General features: G+C 37.2%; 1 protein-coding gene across 1 annotated transcript; it reads left to right on the top strand.

The window, feature by feature from the left end:
* Positions 1-1773: 1773 nt before the first annotated feature.
* Positions 1774-14585, top strand: LOC139937714 (uncharacterized). The gene is made up of 5 exons (XM_071932997.1): positions 1774-2017; positions 2722-2793; positions 3422-3489; positions 10653-10748; positions 12300-14585. Exons 1-5 carry the CDS (start codon positions 1936-1938, stop codon positions 12339-12341), a joined length of 360 nt encoding a protein of 119 aa, XP_071789098.1. The 5' UTR covers positions 1774-1935; the 3' UTR covers positions 12342-14585.
* The last annotated feature ends 330 nt before the right edge of the window (positions 14586-14915 follow it).

Genomic DNA, 14915 nt, shown 5'->3' with positions numbered 1-14915 from the left:
CGGTAAACAGAGCCATGACATTTGGCCTTGAACTTGGGTCAAGTAATCTTCAACACTCGGCTATGACATGTCTATGTTTGACTACACTACTGCCAAGGGTAACATGAAACCTGAGCAAAAGGTGCGCGCCTTAAAAGTTGTTATGAACTTAAACTTCTGGCCATTCAAAATTTTATCAAATTTTTATGTTTGTATTTCCATTCAATCCGCCCCTTTTCAGTGCACCGTTAATTTGTTTAAAGATACTCCGATGTGGATTTAAAGGTATGTTTGTTTGTATGTTTGTTTGTTTGTTTGTTTGTTTATTCCAAATATCACAATATACAATCTTAAATGATACATGCTTTAGGCCAAGTTAAAGGAATGTTACATAATTGGTAAGAAACAAAAATCGTGAAGATCACAGTTCTACATAAAATTTACACGGTCTAATGATGGTGATAGTTGAAAACATCCCTTGAAATATTTCTGTCTGAAATGTCATATTTGATGAGAAAAAAATAATCCAACTTCGCGTTTGGAGTTTATCGCTCAGTGGGCGTTTTATTCATTTTTATTTTGGCATCGATGCAATGCAAAATTTGAAATCAGTTTTTCACTATTCTCTCGTGACCCAGATGGTCGATCGATTTCAAACTTCTACAGGTTTGCCAGTTTACGTATGTGATGGATTACATAAAGCGTTTACACTGTCAGCAAATGTTTTGCTAGCAAAAACCAATCTGCAATGTTCCTTTATTCATAATAAGCTTTCTGCGTTAAGACTAATTTTAATACATAATTCTATTTTAAAGTGTAAAATTTGTTTAGGTAAGTTTTATATGTACAGGTCGATGTTGCAAATGGGACGTGGGCGGATGGAGGCGGGGGGGGGGGGGGTTGTGGGGGGGGGGATGGCAGGTTTAGGCAGTACCAGAGTGGGTGCAATCAGTTTATGTGAGCGACCATTGCTTCCCCGCATGCTACCATTAAGCTCTCAATTCGATTGTCATAATATAATCGTCAAACCATTCATATAACAATGATGTCAATCACCCTTTGTCTGCATAATAATATTTGTTTATGACAAGAAAGCTCCTTCGTGGTCAAGTCACCAGGAAAACACCAGCTACACGTTCCTGACAACTTCACAACAGTATAAACCTCGAATAATTTTCACCGCACGCAATTTTGTTTTCTGCATATTATTAAAATTGCCATCCTAAAACGGATTCTCTTTTTTGAATCGATTTCGAAACAATTTGTTCATTGGACAGCAGGAACGACAGTGGCAACTCTAATATGCAGACAAACAAGTGCTCGCTGGACTCTTGTAATCTGTCGTGTCACATTGCAACGCCCACCAGACTGGTATCGAGTCTATGTACAAACACTGAGGATCGGGGGAGGGAGGGGATGGAGGATGTTTAAACCAATCGCGAGGCGAGACTGGTATCGAGTCTAAGTACAAACACTGAGGATCGGGGGAGGGAGGGGATGGAGGATGTTTAAACCAATCGCGAGGCGAGACTGGTATCGAGTCTATGTACAAACACTGAGGATCGGGGGAGGGAGGGGATGGCGGATGTTTAAACCAATCGCGAGGCGAGACTGGTATCGAGTCTATGTACAAACACTGAGGATCGGGGGAGGGAGGGGATGAAGGATGTTTAAACCAATCGCGAGGCGAGACATATTTGCTGACAGCTCTCACTGCTTTTTGCCGCTTGGCTGCTTCAGAGTCTATTTTAGCTGGCTGGTTGTCACCGTTAGTCATTTTCTAGATACAAGCAGACAGACAAACATCACCGCATAATACCGAATTGAGTTTGAGAAAAGAAGGGAAACCAACGAGATCTCCTGAACATACCAGACTGTGAGGTCGCTTTCACCTACGACTCGAGCCCGGCTCAAGTGGATATTATACGGTGTCCAGTTTGGAAGGAATAAACAACCATGGAGCGTAGAATCGGCCGTTTTCTTTTTACATCGTACACGCTAACAGTCTTTGTATGTATTTGGATAGGTGCACAATCAAGTAAGTATTTAACTAACATTATGTTGTAGAAACATTTTTTTTAATTTAAATTGAAGAAAATATGACCAGTACAGTACTATAATATAATTTATTATTTTGAATTGAAAGGAACATTATTGTTTTATCATGTATAAACAAATAAATAAAACAAAAACATTTTCAAATTTCTCAACTGTATTTGAAATTCTTTTTGTATTTAAAGCAGTTATGACCAAGCAGCCCTTTTTAAAATAATTTAGATTATTACCATGTTCAGTTAGCAATTTATGACTTAAAGGTTGCAAAAATGAAAAAGATTATAAAAATCCATGTGATGACGTCATCATGACGTCATTTCACAATTCACAAGTACTTGCCATTATCTAACAACCTTTAATGCCACGTCAATGGACCCCCCCGATGACGTCATTGATTTGAAATTTCACACATAATGGTGGCTGCATGACGATCAACATGTGTGTAAATTTTGAGGTGATTGCAAAAAACTTCACCACACACATCTTTGAAAAGTCAATTTTCAAAAGTTTGCAACCTGCCGATCGAAGGCGCTCTTGTGTAGCGTGACGTCATCTGTTTTTTTTAACTGCCCGAGGTGATTTTTTTGTTTGCAAGCTGTGATAACATTAAATAAAAACTCACTGGGGTAATGTGTGTGATGTAACCCTTTTCACTTCGATTTACCTCATTCTTTCTCCTCCAAACAGTGACGATTACAGAGTACTGTACATGCACGAAACGCAAACTAGTTACGGAAAACTGCAAAAAAACGTGTATTGGTAAGTTGCTATTCAATTCGTATTTCAAAGGCTTTTCATACTATTTGTTGCACCCTAATAATAAAAGCTACACAATCAGCGAGATTGTCAACTATAACAAGGACGACGATGATGACAAAAATCATTTTGTATAGGATAATGCCCAAGGTGAGTGCCATTCGTACCCCGTACCCACGAATGGTGCGTTCACCGGGGTCATCATGCGACTTAATACACACCTGTGTCGTCATGCTACAGTTAAAATTTATCCATTATTTTGCACGATTGGCGCGATATTGTTTAATTTTTACGTCACTTGTTTGTAATAATGTATAACTGAGCGGTTTAACAATGGAACGATTTGACAATGGCATGACGTCACAGGTGTGGGTTAAGGTTCTTGCTTCAAGAAAATGTCCTCGATGTGTAAAGTAACCGAAAAAACGAGGATTATCAATTATTATCAAACACAACAATTAAACAACTTTTATCTGAAAGCTCGAGTTAGTAAAAAGTCTTAGTACCGACCCTTCACGTAATATTTCAAACGTTACTTCATTTCAATATAACAGACATAAAGGAACATATAAGCATCAGAAGATTGAATTTACAGTTTGAAATAATGATGCTGTACTGTTTTCATCCACAGCCAATGGTAATGGGAAGCGAAGTTCACTAAGCGACGATTCTTATACAGGAGGCTACAATATCTTTCAGGTGAGTTTATGTGATAGTTTACAAGTTTCTCTCTGCATTTCCATATTTCTCAACTAAGTCATGCTTTGATAATCCCTGTATTCCCAAAGCATCTCCTACACCATCTTGCAACCCTCATCTTTGATGAATCTGGTTTCAACAACCATCAAGTATTATCAATGATGTTTTTATCATAATGGCAATTTAATTTAATTTATCCGTTTTTTTTTCTAGCCTTTGAGAACGACTCTGCTAGGGTCCAAACGTCAGGCCATTAAAGGGACACGTTGCCTTGAGTCGGGCGAGTTGGTCGTTGAAAAGTGTTTGGAACCGTTTGTTATGAAATGCATAGAAATATGTTTTAAAAGTAGAATTATAATGATCCACACAAATATGCCTCGAAATAGCGCGGTTTTCCCTTTATTTTGCGAACTAACACGGTCGAACACTCCACAATTTCGAGGAATTTTTGTATGGATCATTATATTCTACTTTCAAAGCTTTTTTCGTCCAACGCTTTTCATTGACCAACTCGCCCGATCCATTTAACTATTTTTTGCACAACACTTTCTCAAGCAACGCTTTTCTAACCCTACTTCCTGTGTTTTGAATCCATGGATCATTTATGCATACATGAAAATACTGCATTTCCGATTCATCGAAACGAATATTAAATTTGCATCATTTAGAATGTAGACTGTGGAAACTATGCACTCTAAAAACTCCCGGGTCAGAATTGATCCGAATTTGGGTCCAGGGGGCCAGACCCATTTCTGGGTCTGTTGACCCGGAATCCGCATCAATGTGACCCAAAATCCGTGTCATTGTGACCAGAAGTTTAGTTTAAAGCGGGGATTTTGACTCGGATTCCGGGACACATTGACATGGATTCAGAGTCAAACTGACCCAGAAATGGGTCTGGCCCTCTGGGACCCAAATCCGGGTCAATTCTGAACCGAGAGTTTTTAGTGTGTGGTATTTTGTCTTAAGTTATAGCAGAGTCCTTGTGTTTTGCGCAAGGAGTGTCATCATTGACAGGCAGGAAATGTTCAGTATTGTTTTAATTATGTTAAACACAAGCATACTATCTAAAAAAGCAGATTTTACTTCATAGAAGAATATAATATTCCTATAAGGGTAATTTTCTACTTTTTAAATCGCGCGAGAATTGCGCAGTGCATATCACTGCTTGGTGATTGTGCTCTTGCTTGTAAGCTGGGTGTCACGTGCTAAGTATGACCGTTGGGGTGGGGGGGGGGGGGGGGGCTATAGTTCGACCGTAACCATGCAATACTGAGGAACGATAGGAACATAATTGTTGGGATGGGGGGGGGGTAGTTACCATAACTAGATGTGGTAGTGATATACTTTCGCAAAGACATAACATTTCACCAGGGATCTTGGACAGTTCAAATAATGTTGTCATTTCAAACGCAGTATAAACCCTTCTAAAATAAACCGTGCTAAACTGCCGCCGTGTGAAAGGAGATTATGACCGAGAAGATTTCACAAGGCACCTTGGTTAGGAAACAAATTGTTGTCCTTCCATCTGAAGAATATTAAAAAACAAAAATGTATTACCATGCTTAAAAATTGCTCTCTTGTGAAAAGGGACTTAGTATTAATTCAAAATAACCACGCATACGCTCCGATGGGTTAAATGAAGAAAAATGACCCCCCTACCATGAAAAAAAAAAAATAAACAAATAGTTATAATAAATTGATATGGTTTGAGGTGACAAAAAACAGAATCACTTTAAACCGGCAAAAATATAAATAAAAAGTAAACAACTTGACTACAATGGCGCCACAACAAACCTAGTACCAGACTGTATAAAAGTTGCCACCCCTACTTTATAATAATAGTGAATGCTTCTCCATTGCTTCCTCTAGAGCTGATTAACATGAAACATCTTCAAGAAATCATGTAGCCACGAACAAATTTGAGATTTATTGAGCCATTTAAAAATATTGAATAATTATGTCAACTAAAATTGTTGACCTATTTCACTAATTGCCTTTCTATGTCACTTTGATGTCCGATGCCGATTGACTAGACACGTTTGGTTATTGTCAATGACCAGTTCTTTCACTTGGTGTATCTCAACATAAAACATGCATAAAATAACAAACCTGTGAAAGTTTGAACCCAATTGGTCGTCGAAGTTGCGAGAGAATAATGGACGGGAAAACGTCCAAGTTGTGTGCTTTCAGATACTAGAAAACGGCGTTATTTAGTGAGAAAATACTTTTTTTTTAAAACTAATAAAAGACTTCAGACTCAGGCCACATCCGATTTGGCGTCTATCCTACAGCTATATGGCTGTGGCTGTTGGTAAGGACGACTCCATATCAACGCGTAATGACGTGAGAATATAGCCATAGCCGTAGCTGAAGCCGCTAATTCAGATATGGTCTTCGTAGCCAAATCGTGCACAGTGAATGGTTTTAAAAAGTTGGTCAATATGATTGTGGAAAATCACCCTTGGAAATTAGCTTTTATGATAATTAATTGTGCGATTATCTTCTTGACTGCTTTTGGGCAGTTTCTGTTTTGAGGGGGTTGGTATGGTGTTTACTATAGTGTTTTGGGGGTGCACCTTTCTGTTTTATACCCATTAAGTTGTTCGTCATGTCTGTACGTTATATCAAGCGGTTGTCGGTAGGTTGTTTAAATACTTTTTCTTGGTTTTTAAAGCCTCATTTTGCTTTTATTTTCCTCTCGATGCGCTTCATATAACATATAATTATGTTTAGGTTCTTATTTATTATTATTAGTGTAGGAGGGTTACAAGTTGAAACAATAAAATGGTAAAAAACACAAAAACGCAAAACACAACAATACAACAGCAACAAACAAACCAACAAGCCAACAAACAAGCAGGGCTGTCAGTTTGCCCCTCACCCACCCAATGGTACACCAATTGTCTATAGCTATGTCATCAACGAATACAAGTATTACAGTCTCTTTATGACATAACGGTAGGCTATAGATGATTGTTGTTTACAAGAGACAATTTTACAAAAATTACACATTTTGTAGGTAATAACCAAAGTGTAATGAAACATACAAAAACACCCCCGGGGTATTGTCTATCATAGCATTGGTTATAGACAGGATGTTTTGTTTATTTTATTTTTAAGATTGGAGGAGGTGGGGGGGGGGGGGCTGGTAGATATTAACAATAACTGTTATTTGTGTCTAAAGGCAATACGGACATATATGTTTTCTTAATCACAAAATATTTCTTTGATTTGAGGATATTAAAATATCCGGCAAACTCCGGATATTAATTTCCAACACGGGGAGAAATAGAGGGGGAGGGGTGGAAACAGGGGGGGGGGGTGTTGTGGTTTTAAGTATTTCGCTGCTGGCAAACACGTAGTCGTCGTGTATACATGTACGTCTATCGTAACTATTATTTTGGCTCGGGGTAAATCTTTGTAACCTTTGCATCTCGAGACCTATACGCTGCCTCCGCCTTGTATGATTAGGGCCCTAAGTTGAGTTACTTTTCACACTCGAGTAGCGTCCAGTTTAGCGTCAATTACTGTTTTGTTTACATGTTATGAAACCTCGGTTAAGAATGATAAGAGCCATCTTCTTTAAATTAGCCCTTTATACATGTAACACCTTCTTGCGGTTTACAAGCTAATGTGGTGCAAACTTAATACAGAAAAAACTGTGTCAAGAAACACCGTGTCAAACCCAATCTCTTATGCCCCAATTCCAACATGCGCGATTTTCGCTTATGTATAGGGCAAGATTGTTCAATTATTACAATCGCAACGGCGGCATACCATGTTTGAAGCCAATCGCACCATAGCAGACATCTTATAGAGAGGCCTTATTAAAACACCAGACACTAATGGTAATTACTCAAAATATATGATACTATAAAAACTTACCTGGTAACAAGCAATGGGGACCTGTTGATAATAGAAAACGTTGTTAGAAACGGCTTTCTCTGAAGTAACGTAGTTTTTGAGAAAGAAGTATTTGTCTTACTCAATATAATATATTGAGTAAGACAAATTCTTCTTTCTCAAAAAATACAACAATTCAGGCCGGAAGCTTTTTATTGTGCATCTGAAAGCGCACATAATTCTGTGCATCTCATCTTTATCTTTCATTTTTTTTCTTGCAATTTTGATGACCAATTGGGCCCATATTTTCACAGATTTGTTATTTTATGCATTGTTGGGATTTCGTTTTTCTAAAGTCCTTGGCTTCACAACCAGAATAAATTAATGAAGTGAAATGAAATACTTCTTTACTAGAAAACTTATAACGAAAGATACAGTAGTAACAGACACATGTGGAAGTTTCAGTAGAATAAACCGCCATTTGCTGAGAAAACAGCAACAAATTAATAATAACAATACATGATAAGAGACATTTATATAGCCCCTTACACGAGCTACCACAGCGATTTACAAGAAACTATACAATAAGCAAATAAATAATGCCACTGATAAAGGAAAATAGTCAAAGCAATCAGTCATTGAACAGGAAAGTTTTGAGATGTTTCTTGAAAACTGCAAGTGACTCCGCGGAACGAATTTGATGAGGGAGACGGAACAAGTTTAGCGAGGTGAACGAACACTATTCCTCAGATATCTAAGAAAAGATTATGCAGAAATCGTGACTCAAATTTGATTGTGTTTGGGTGAGAAATTTGTTATTAAAACCATTATTAATTGTTAGGGACTACTTTCTCAAAATAGTGTTTATTTCAACAGATGCAGTATCTCACCCCAAAAGTTGTTTGGACATTTTAATTGGAGTGGGCCTATTGTACCATTAGCCTACGACCATACCTAAAGACATCAAGACTACCCCAAAACAAGTGTTTAGGACTCCTTTATCACACGTCTAGATTTCTGTAGTCGCCAAATGAAAACTAAATCAACGTATCGCAAACCACCCCAACCCCCCCCCCCCCAAAAAAAAGAAAAATATATATAAAAAAAAAAAAAAAAAAAAAATAATAATAATAATAATAATAAAAAAATACAAGAGAAAAACAGCAAAAAAACACACCAAAAACCCAATAACAATCAATAAATAAATAAACAAATAAACATAGGCCTCAATAAATAAATAAATAAATACATAAATAAAAAAGAAATAAAACATGTTTTGTAACACTTCGAACATTCAGTAAGCACAAATCTCACAATCAATCAAAGCTAAAAGAGTAACATGCATTTAGATTCGAACATTACCTCCATGCAGCAGGTGGTTTTAATCAATCAGCGATCGGCGATCGATCGCGATCGATTGCCCTGAAATCTTCAATCGGTCGTGGACCGCTGAACTAGAACCAATAGACTTCTCATTAAAAGAGATCACATAACATGGTCTATAACCTTGCCTAAAGACAAGAACCTCGCGCCCCAACCCTCCATCGTCTAGTGTGTCAGAATGGGAATTCCGTTCAAGACAATTGTTCTTATATAATGGTATCAAATCTTACGTGTAACCCCGGTCGATTTCAGAAAAAAAAGAAGAAAAAAAAAACGACTTTGAAAAAGCGGAAAAGACAAATTATAATAACATTAAGGCATTTACCGCTAGTTCCACCAAGCTTTAGGGTTTCCTTTGAGCTACTAGTACTATTGCAACTAATTTCGATTTCGTGCACACCTTATCTCGTGGTATAAGTTTTTGTTTTGTAATTCTGTGTTTTATTTATAGACATTCAGGACTTCATTTCCCGCCATTCTACAGTTGTATTTCTACTTATTAATTGATGAAATTGCATGGTTGATCGCACAGCCTCTTGCTGTTTGCCATCTTTTCACGAATCAAATGATCCTTACGACTTAATTAATGAATTTGGACGGTCTCATTTTGACTGGTGAATGCTAAATTTTTGACAATAGATTAACCCTATTTGGCTGTTGCTCGCTGAATTAATGGAACATTCATTAAGCAAACCAAACTGAATAAGCCGGGTGTTAAATTCAATAAGGTTTTGGTGAAATTGGAATAATTGTTATTGCTCAGAACTATAAAGTTGTTAATGCAATTTGGATTTCGCAAAATTGCTTTTGCATATTTTTGAGCTCCTGGTAAATGGGGTTTATTGATCGAAAGTAGTCTGTGTGTAGTGTTTCGTTTGACAAAAAGAAACATTCGTAAGTAGTACCTATACATTTTTTACTTGATCCAAGTTTCTACGATTTGTGTGAACAAACGGGCATATTGATCAGTATATGAAATCACCATTATAGTGACCATGAACAAATCAAATCAAATCAAACTGAAAAGTATATTGGATCGTTTCCTATGCTACATCTACTCATTGTGCTATGCCAGTGTCTTGATCAAGTTCCTTTTGTTTATTCGTTGATCATTCTGCAACTGTTTTTATTAAGCACCCCTTCTCAATTTTCTTGCATGTGCATCATTTGAAGACATCCACAGAGGAAGTTGCAATTTTGGAGCAAGCACCACGAGCATTTCTGTGGATACCGGTGCTATACGAAACGCGTCATTATATATTAACTATTTAAAACAATTAATATAAATTAGCCTGAGTTTTGTCATATTGTTTATTTAATAGCAATAAAAGTGGCTTTTAACAATTATATAGTGCGCATATCCGTCAATCAGTGGCGCTCAAGGCACTCAAACTAGGGGCACTATTGGTAATTGTCAAAGACCAGTCTTCTAACTTGGTGTTTCTCAAAATATGCATAAAAATAACACCCTTGTCACACGAAGTTGTGTGCTTTCAGATGCTTGATTTCGAGACTTCAAATTCTAAATCTGAGGTATAGAAATCAAATTCGTGGAAAATTACTTCTTTCTCAAAAACTACGTCACTTCGGAGGGAGCTGTTTCTCACAATATTTTATACTATCAACCTCTCCCCATTACTCGTTACCAAGTAAGGTTTTATGCTAATAATTATTTTGAGTATTTACCAAAAGTGTCCACTGCCTTTAAGTATTTCCTGCAAGGACTATGAATTATGGGACATAGTCCTTTTGCAGCACCATGTAATGGTTGACAAGGTGCTGCTGCCAATCAAACAAGGAATACCGAGCGAACCCCTTCTCTTTTTGATAAGTGAACTGGGTTCTTTTTACGTACAATATTTAATTTGGAAAAACCCAAGATGAGTATACTGTTCTCATCACATTTGTTTTATTCCACCCCTTTTATAATACAGGCGAACCCATACGAGCGCATGAACGATATTCAGCAATGTTCTCTGCCGCAAATATACGAGCTCTTACCAACTGAATGCTCAGAAACATTGGACATGGTAAGTAAAACAACCACTACGGCCGTGTTCGAAACGGCGACTTCGACTACAGCTACGGCTTGATCATCAGCGCGTCTGTTGCCAATGTTAAAGAATAGACAGATGCTCGCGATATAGCCATAGAGGTAGCCAAATACGCCGTTTCCAACACAGCTTCACTCAGTTTTGATCGCACCCATTACAACATCATGTCCGTTTTTCCGTTTTCCGATTCTTTCCCCCGATCTAAATAAATAAAACGTAGATTTCCGTCTCCATTGACTATCCATTACCTTCATTATTGAATATTGTGTGTATTTTCACACAATATTGAATCGAGGTCAATACCCAAATGGTTTTGTAAACAGTGCCTTTATTTTATCATTTCGTCTACTATGTATCATTCGTATATTAACCTGAATAAAGCTAGAACGCATCGAGTTGCAGAGATCGGGTCAAGTTTCGCACTTCGTCTAGCTTTAACGACTTTTCCCCAGGGCAATCCCCCCTATTTCCACTTGCACCCGTATGAAAGCGCCGGGAGGAAATGAATCCACAAATGTTGGGTACGAGGCGAAAGATGATTAGCTTCCAACGTATTCCCGCCTACTCACCCCCCCCCTCCCCGGGGGAGTTATTTTATTTTGGGTTGGTATCCTGGCAATTTTATTCAGGCGGATGAGTAGTTTACAATCTTGAAGAAACTCAATATTCTTTAGAGGTATCCTGTGATGTGAATAATGTGAGATTGTGACAAAAGAGCATTCTTTGGCATATAACCACGCAATCCACATTATAACAGCTGATCTTTAGATTGCCGATTGTTTTGCCTTGAGCCCTCCTACAGTTTCATTTACTGAAGAAAACAAAATCAGTCAATCAAACCAATTTGGCCTCCACATTTTGATTTGGTTTGAAGTATTGTGTGCCCATGTAAAAACAAATAATCAAATTTTCCAGTAAGAATTTGACTTTTACACTCTGGGACCATGCGTAAATAAATGTTCACACTGAGGAGTGGATCTTATATCGGTGAATACAGATTTTGTCCGTCCGTATTATTTGGAAAGAAAACAAAATCGACATTATTATTGAGAACCATTCATTGCGTTCGAAGCTTTTTATTAAAATAAATAAATAAAGGCCTTCAATCGCCGGAGAGGAAGGCGGCACTTCAGTGGCAAATCAGCCTAACTAAAAAAATGACATTAAACATTTTGAGAAACTAAGATGAGCAGTTTGTCATTAAAACGGGACGAAATTGCAAGCAGAGGCAGAAATAAGACATGCTGTATTCATGTCCATGCTTCGAAACATTCAAATGTGAAAATCTCCCTCAACAAAACTCAAAAATGATCTTACTGATCATAACAAAACCAAATTTTCGATTGTTTTCCTTCCATAGGCACCTTAGAGAGATTAAAATAATAATGAAATCGAAAATGTCAAATCAGCGCAAAAGGTTCAGCAGTGAATTTTGAAGTGTTCTTGTAGATATAATATCAATTACAGCTTAAACTCAATCAACTATCTCCTAATCACCCTTTCTATTGTTTCTTTCTACTCTAACAGCTTGTAGAGTGGGCACGACGTGGACTGCAAGCCAATAAATAAATCAACGATGCTTACGGTTAGAAACTTTTGCATTCAACACGCAACGTGGTTGATCGTCAACATCATTTTTTGAAATTTAGTCTGGTGCAGATTTATGCCAGCAAGAAAAATAAATGTATCTCTTTTGCTTTCTTTAATTCTACATCATTGGGAGGGTACAGTTCATTTGTCAAACCTATGTCTTAATAGACCGTGCAAGTTTCGTGTGTATTCGGACATGAGTTCACATACATTGTTTTAACTCGTGCAGGAAACAAACTCCACAGTACGGGTTCTCATGTTCGAATACGCGCAAGACTTGCGTAGTATGTTGTTTGAAATTATTGAAGACACTTAAACTAAATTATGTCTGATATAACGGTGACTAGGATAGTTCAAAACATATAGAAAACTGAAGGGGCAAAACAAAAAAATTGCTTTCAGATTGTTTAGGGCCTTGTCACATGAGGCAACTAGTCGATGTAGCTTGGAGGCAACCAACTGCAGTGCATGCTACATGACCACTTTAGTAGCACAGGAGTCATTTGTTAAACAATGGCTTGGGCTACAGTTCAAAAGCAAGATATGAGAACTTTCAAATATGAATTGATTATCTTCTTGTAGATTGCCTGGAACTGGTTGTCTGTAAATAATTACTCATGTGTATCGGCTCTTAGCGTCTATACAAAAAGCATTTCCTACACTAACATAAACCAAACATGAACTTTTATTATCTCAACTTATGTACATTCTGATGTGTACCTTTCGTTTCGTTTAGTGTTTGCTGTGTTAAATACGTGTTACTGTGTCTATACTTAACAAGACGAATCATGAACTTGTTAAACAAAATTAATGTGTTTGTTTTAATATTTCATGTTAATAAATTTGAGAGAAAAAATGCTTACAAAATGTTCTGCTTTTCATAATGGGAAACGATTGGCGGAAAAGCATGTGACTTTTGCATTTAAGCCAAATTTCATAAAGCCGTTAGGAAGAATTAATTTGCTTAGTAGTTTTTTCTTTCGGTAAGCAAACGATGGCATGGACAACAGTCACTACAGATTAAGACGTTATGGTTAAACAGCTGGCGATCCATTCCTGCTTAACCGATTTTGTTCGGTATTTGCTCACCATGACGTACAAATATACGCCATTTTCGAAAGCATGGGTTTAACCCATTAGGCTCTGGTCTCATGTCACGTTCATGCACTCTAGGCACTGGCTTCAAACAGCCAGACGAAGCCTCAAATCTGAGCCTTCTCCCAATCCGTGGTTTCAAAAAGGCCATGACCTATGACTTATTGAGCTGTTACAAGTTGCCAGTTTTCTAAAGATAGGCCTACTATGAAATTTGATCTAAAAGTAAGTCTATGTTATGGACCGCCCAGAGAGCAGAAAACATCCGCTTTCGTTTTTCCCCGTTTTTCTTCTTCAAAACGCGAATTTTTTATTTTATTTATTTTTTTCATTTATTATTCCCCCCCCCCCCCGCAATCATAATCTGCATTTGTTAATACACTGCGGTGGTGTTTTGTTTTGTTTATTGAAGTATGGAACGCACTAACACGCATTTCACTCGATGTGTTTTCCACATTCTGAGCAACCCTTCTGCATTTTGAACTTTTGGGCTCCGAATTTTACTTAAAATTATACCTTTGTGTAGATTGTAAAACTATTGTGCGGTGCAAATTCTTAGGCGTGCATTAAATGTAACTAAAATCGTCAATGTTAAACTGTTGAGCTTTTTGCCAAAATTGATCAACTCAAGTGCCTTCTAAAGTAGCTTTAAATATCAACTCATAATTATTCACAAAATCAAAGGCCAATCTATTAGTCAAACCTTGTACCTTTAGTTTCTTTCAAGTTGCAGCAAAAACAAAAGTAAAACAGCTTAGCATTACACAAGTTGTTAGCACTTCTTGTGAACTAGTACCTGGTAACATAAAACAAACTCATTATGAATTTGCAGTTGGTTTCTGCCGGGGTCGTATTGCAAGGACATTGTTATTGTTTACACTTGGTATACTATTAGGTCATATTGTTTGGTAAGCAGTTTGCAACAGCTAATTTCCTCGAAAGCGAAGGTTTTAAGGAAGCTTGGTTGACTCGTTTCGCATAGCTAGAATTGTAAAAAAAAAACATTTTGGATGAAGATGAACATATTCATAGTATTATCGAGTTCAGAGTCTTTGAAAAATTGATTTTTTTTTGGCAAACGCTTCAGACAATGTGGTTTTTGAATAACCTCCTATGTCCACCCCCCCCCCCCCAAAAAAAACACAAAAAAAACCCACCACAACTAACTTTCGCAGAAAACCGGTAAGCGGTTGTACCTTTATTTAAAACGATTAACGCCCGCTGTGTGAAACTTCGAGCAGCGCTAAATCCAGCCTTATTTTCCCACTAATTCAAAAATTACAATAGGTGTCAGTTTTCAAGAATAAGTCATGAATATAGTCTTAATTATTGATTTATAATACAAATTAATAAACCCTTAAGAAGTTAAGATAATTAATATATTCATTGTATTTGGCGGCGAAACGTGACATTTGGTTAATTCCCACCTATGTTTTTTCTTAATAGAAGTAAAAAAAA

This window comes from Asterias amurensis, chromosome 5 (genome assembly GCF_032118995.1).
Source record: "Asterias amurensis chromosome 5, ASM3211899v1".
Taxonomy (NCBI): Eukaryota; Metazoa; Echinodermata; class Asteroidea; order Forcipulatida; family Asteriidae; genus Asterias; species Asterias amurensis.
Note: the sequence above shows the minus strand (reverse complement) of the source record. Positions and strands in the feature narration are given on the sequence as shown.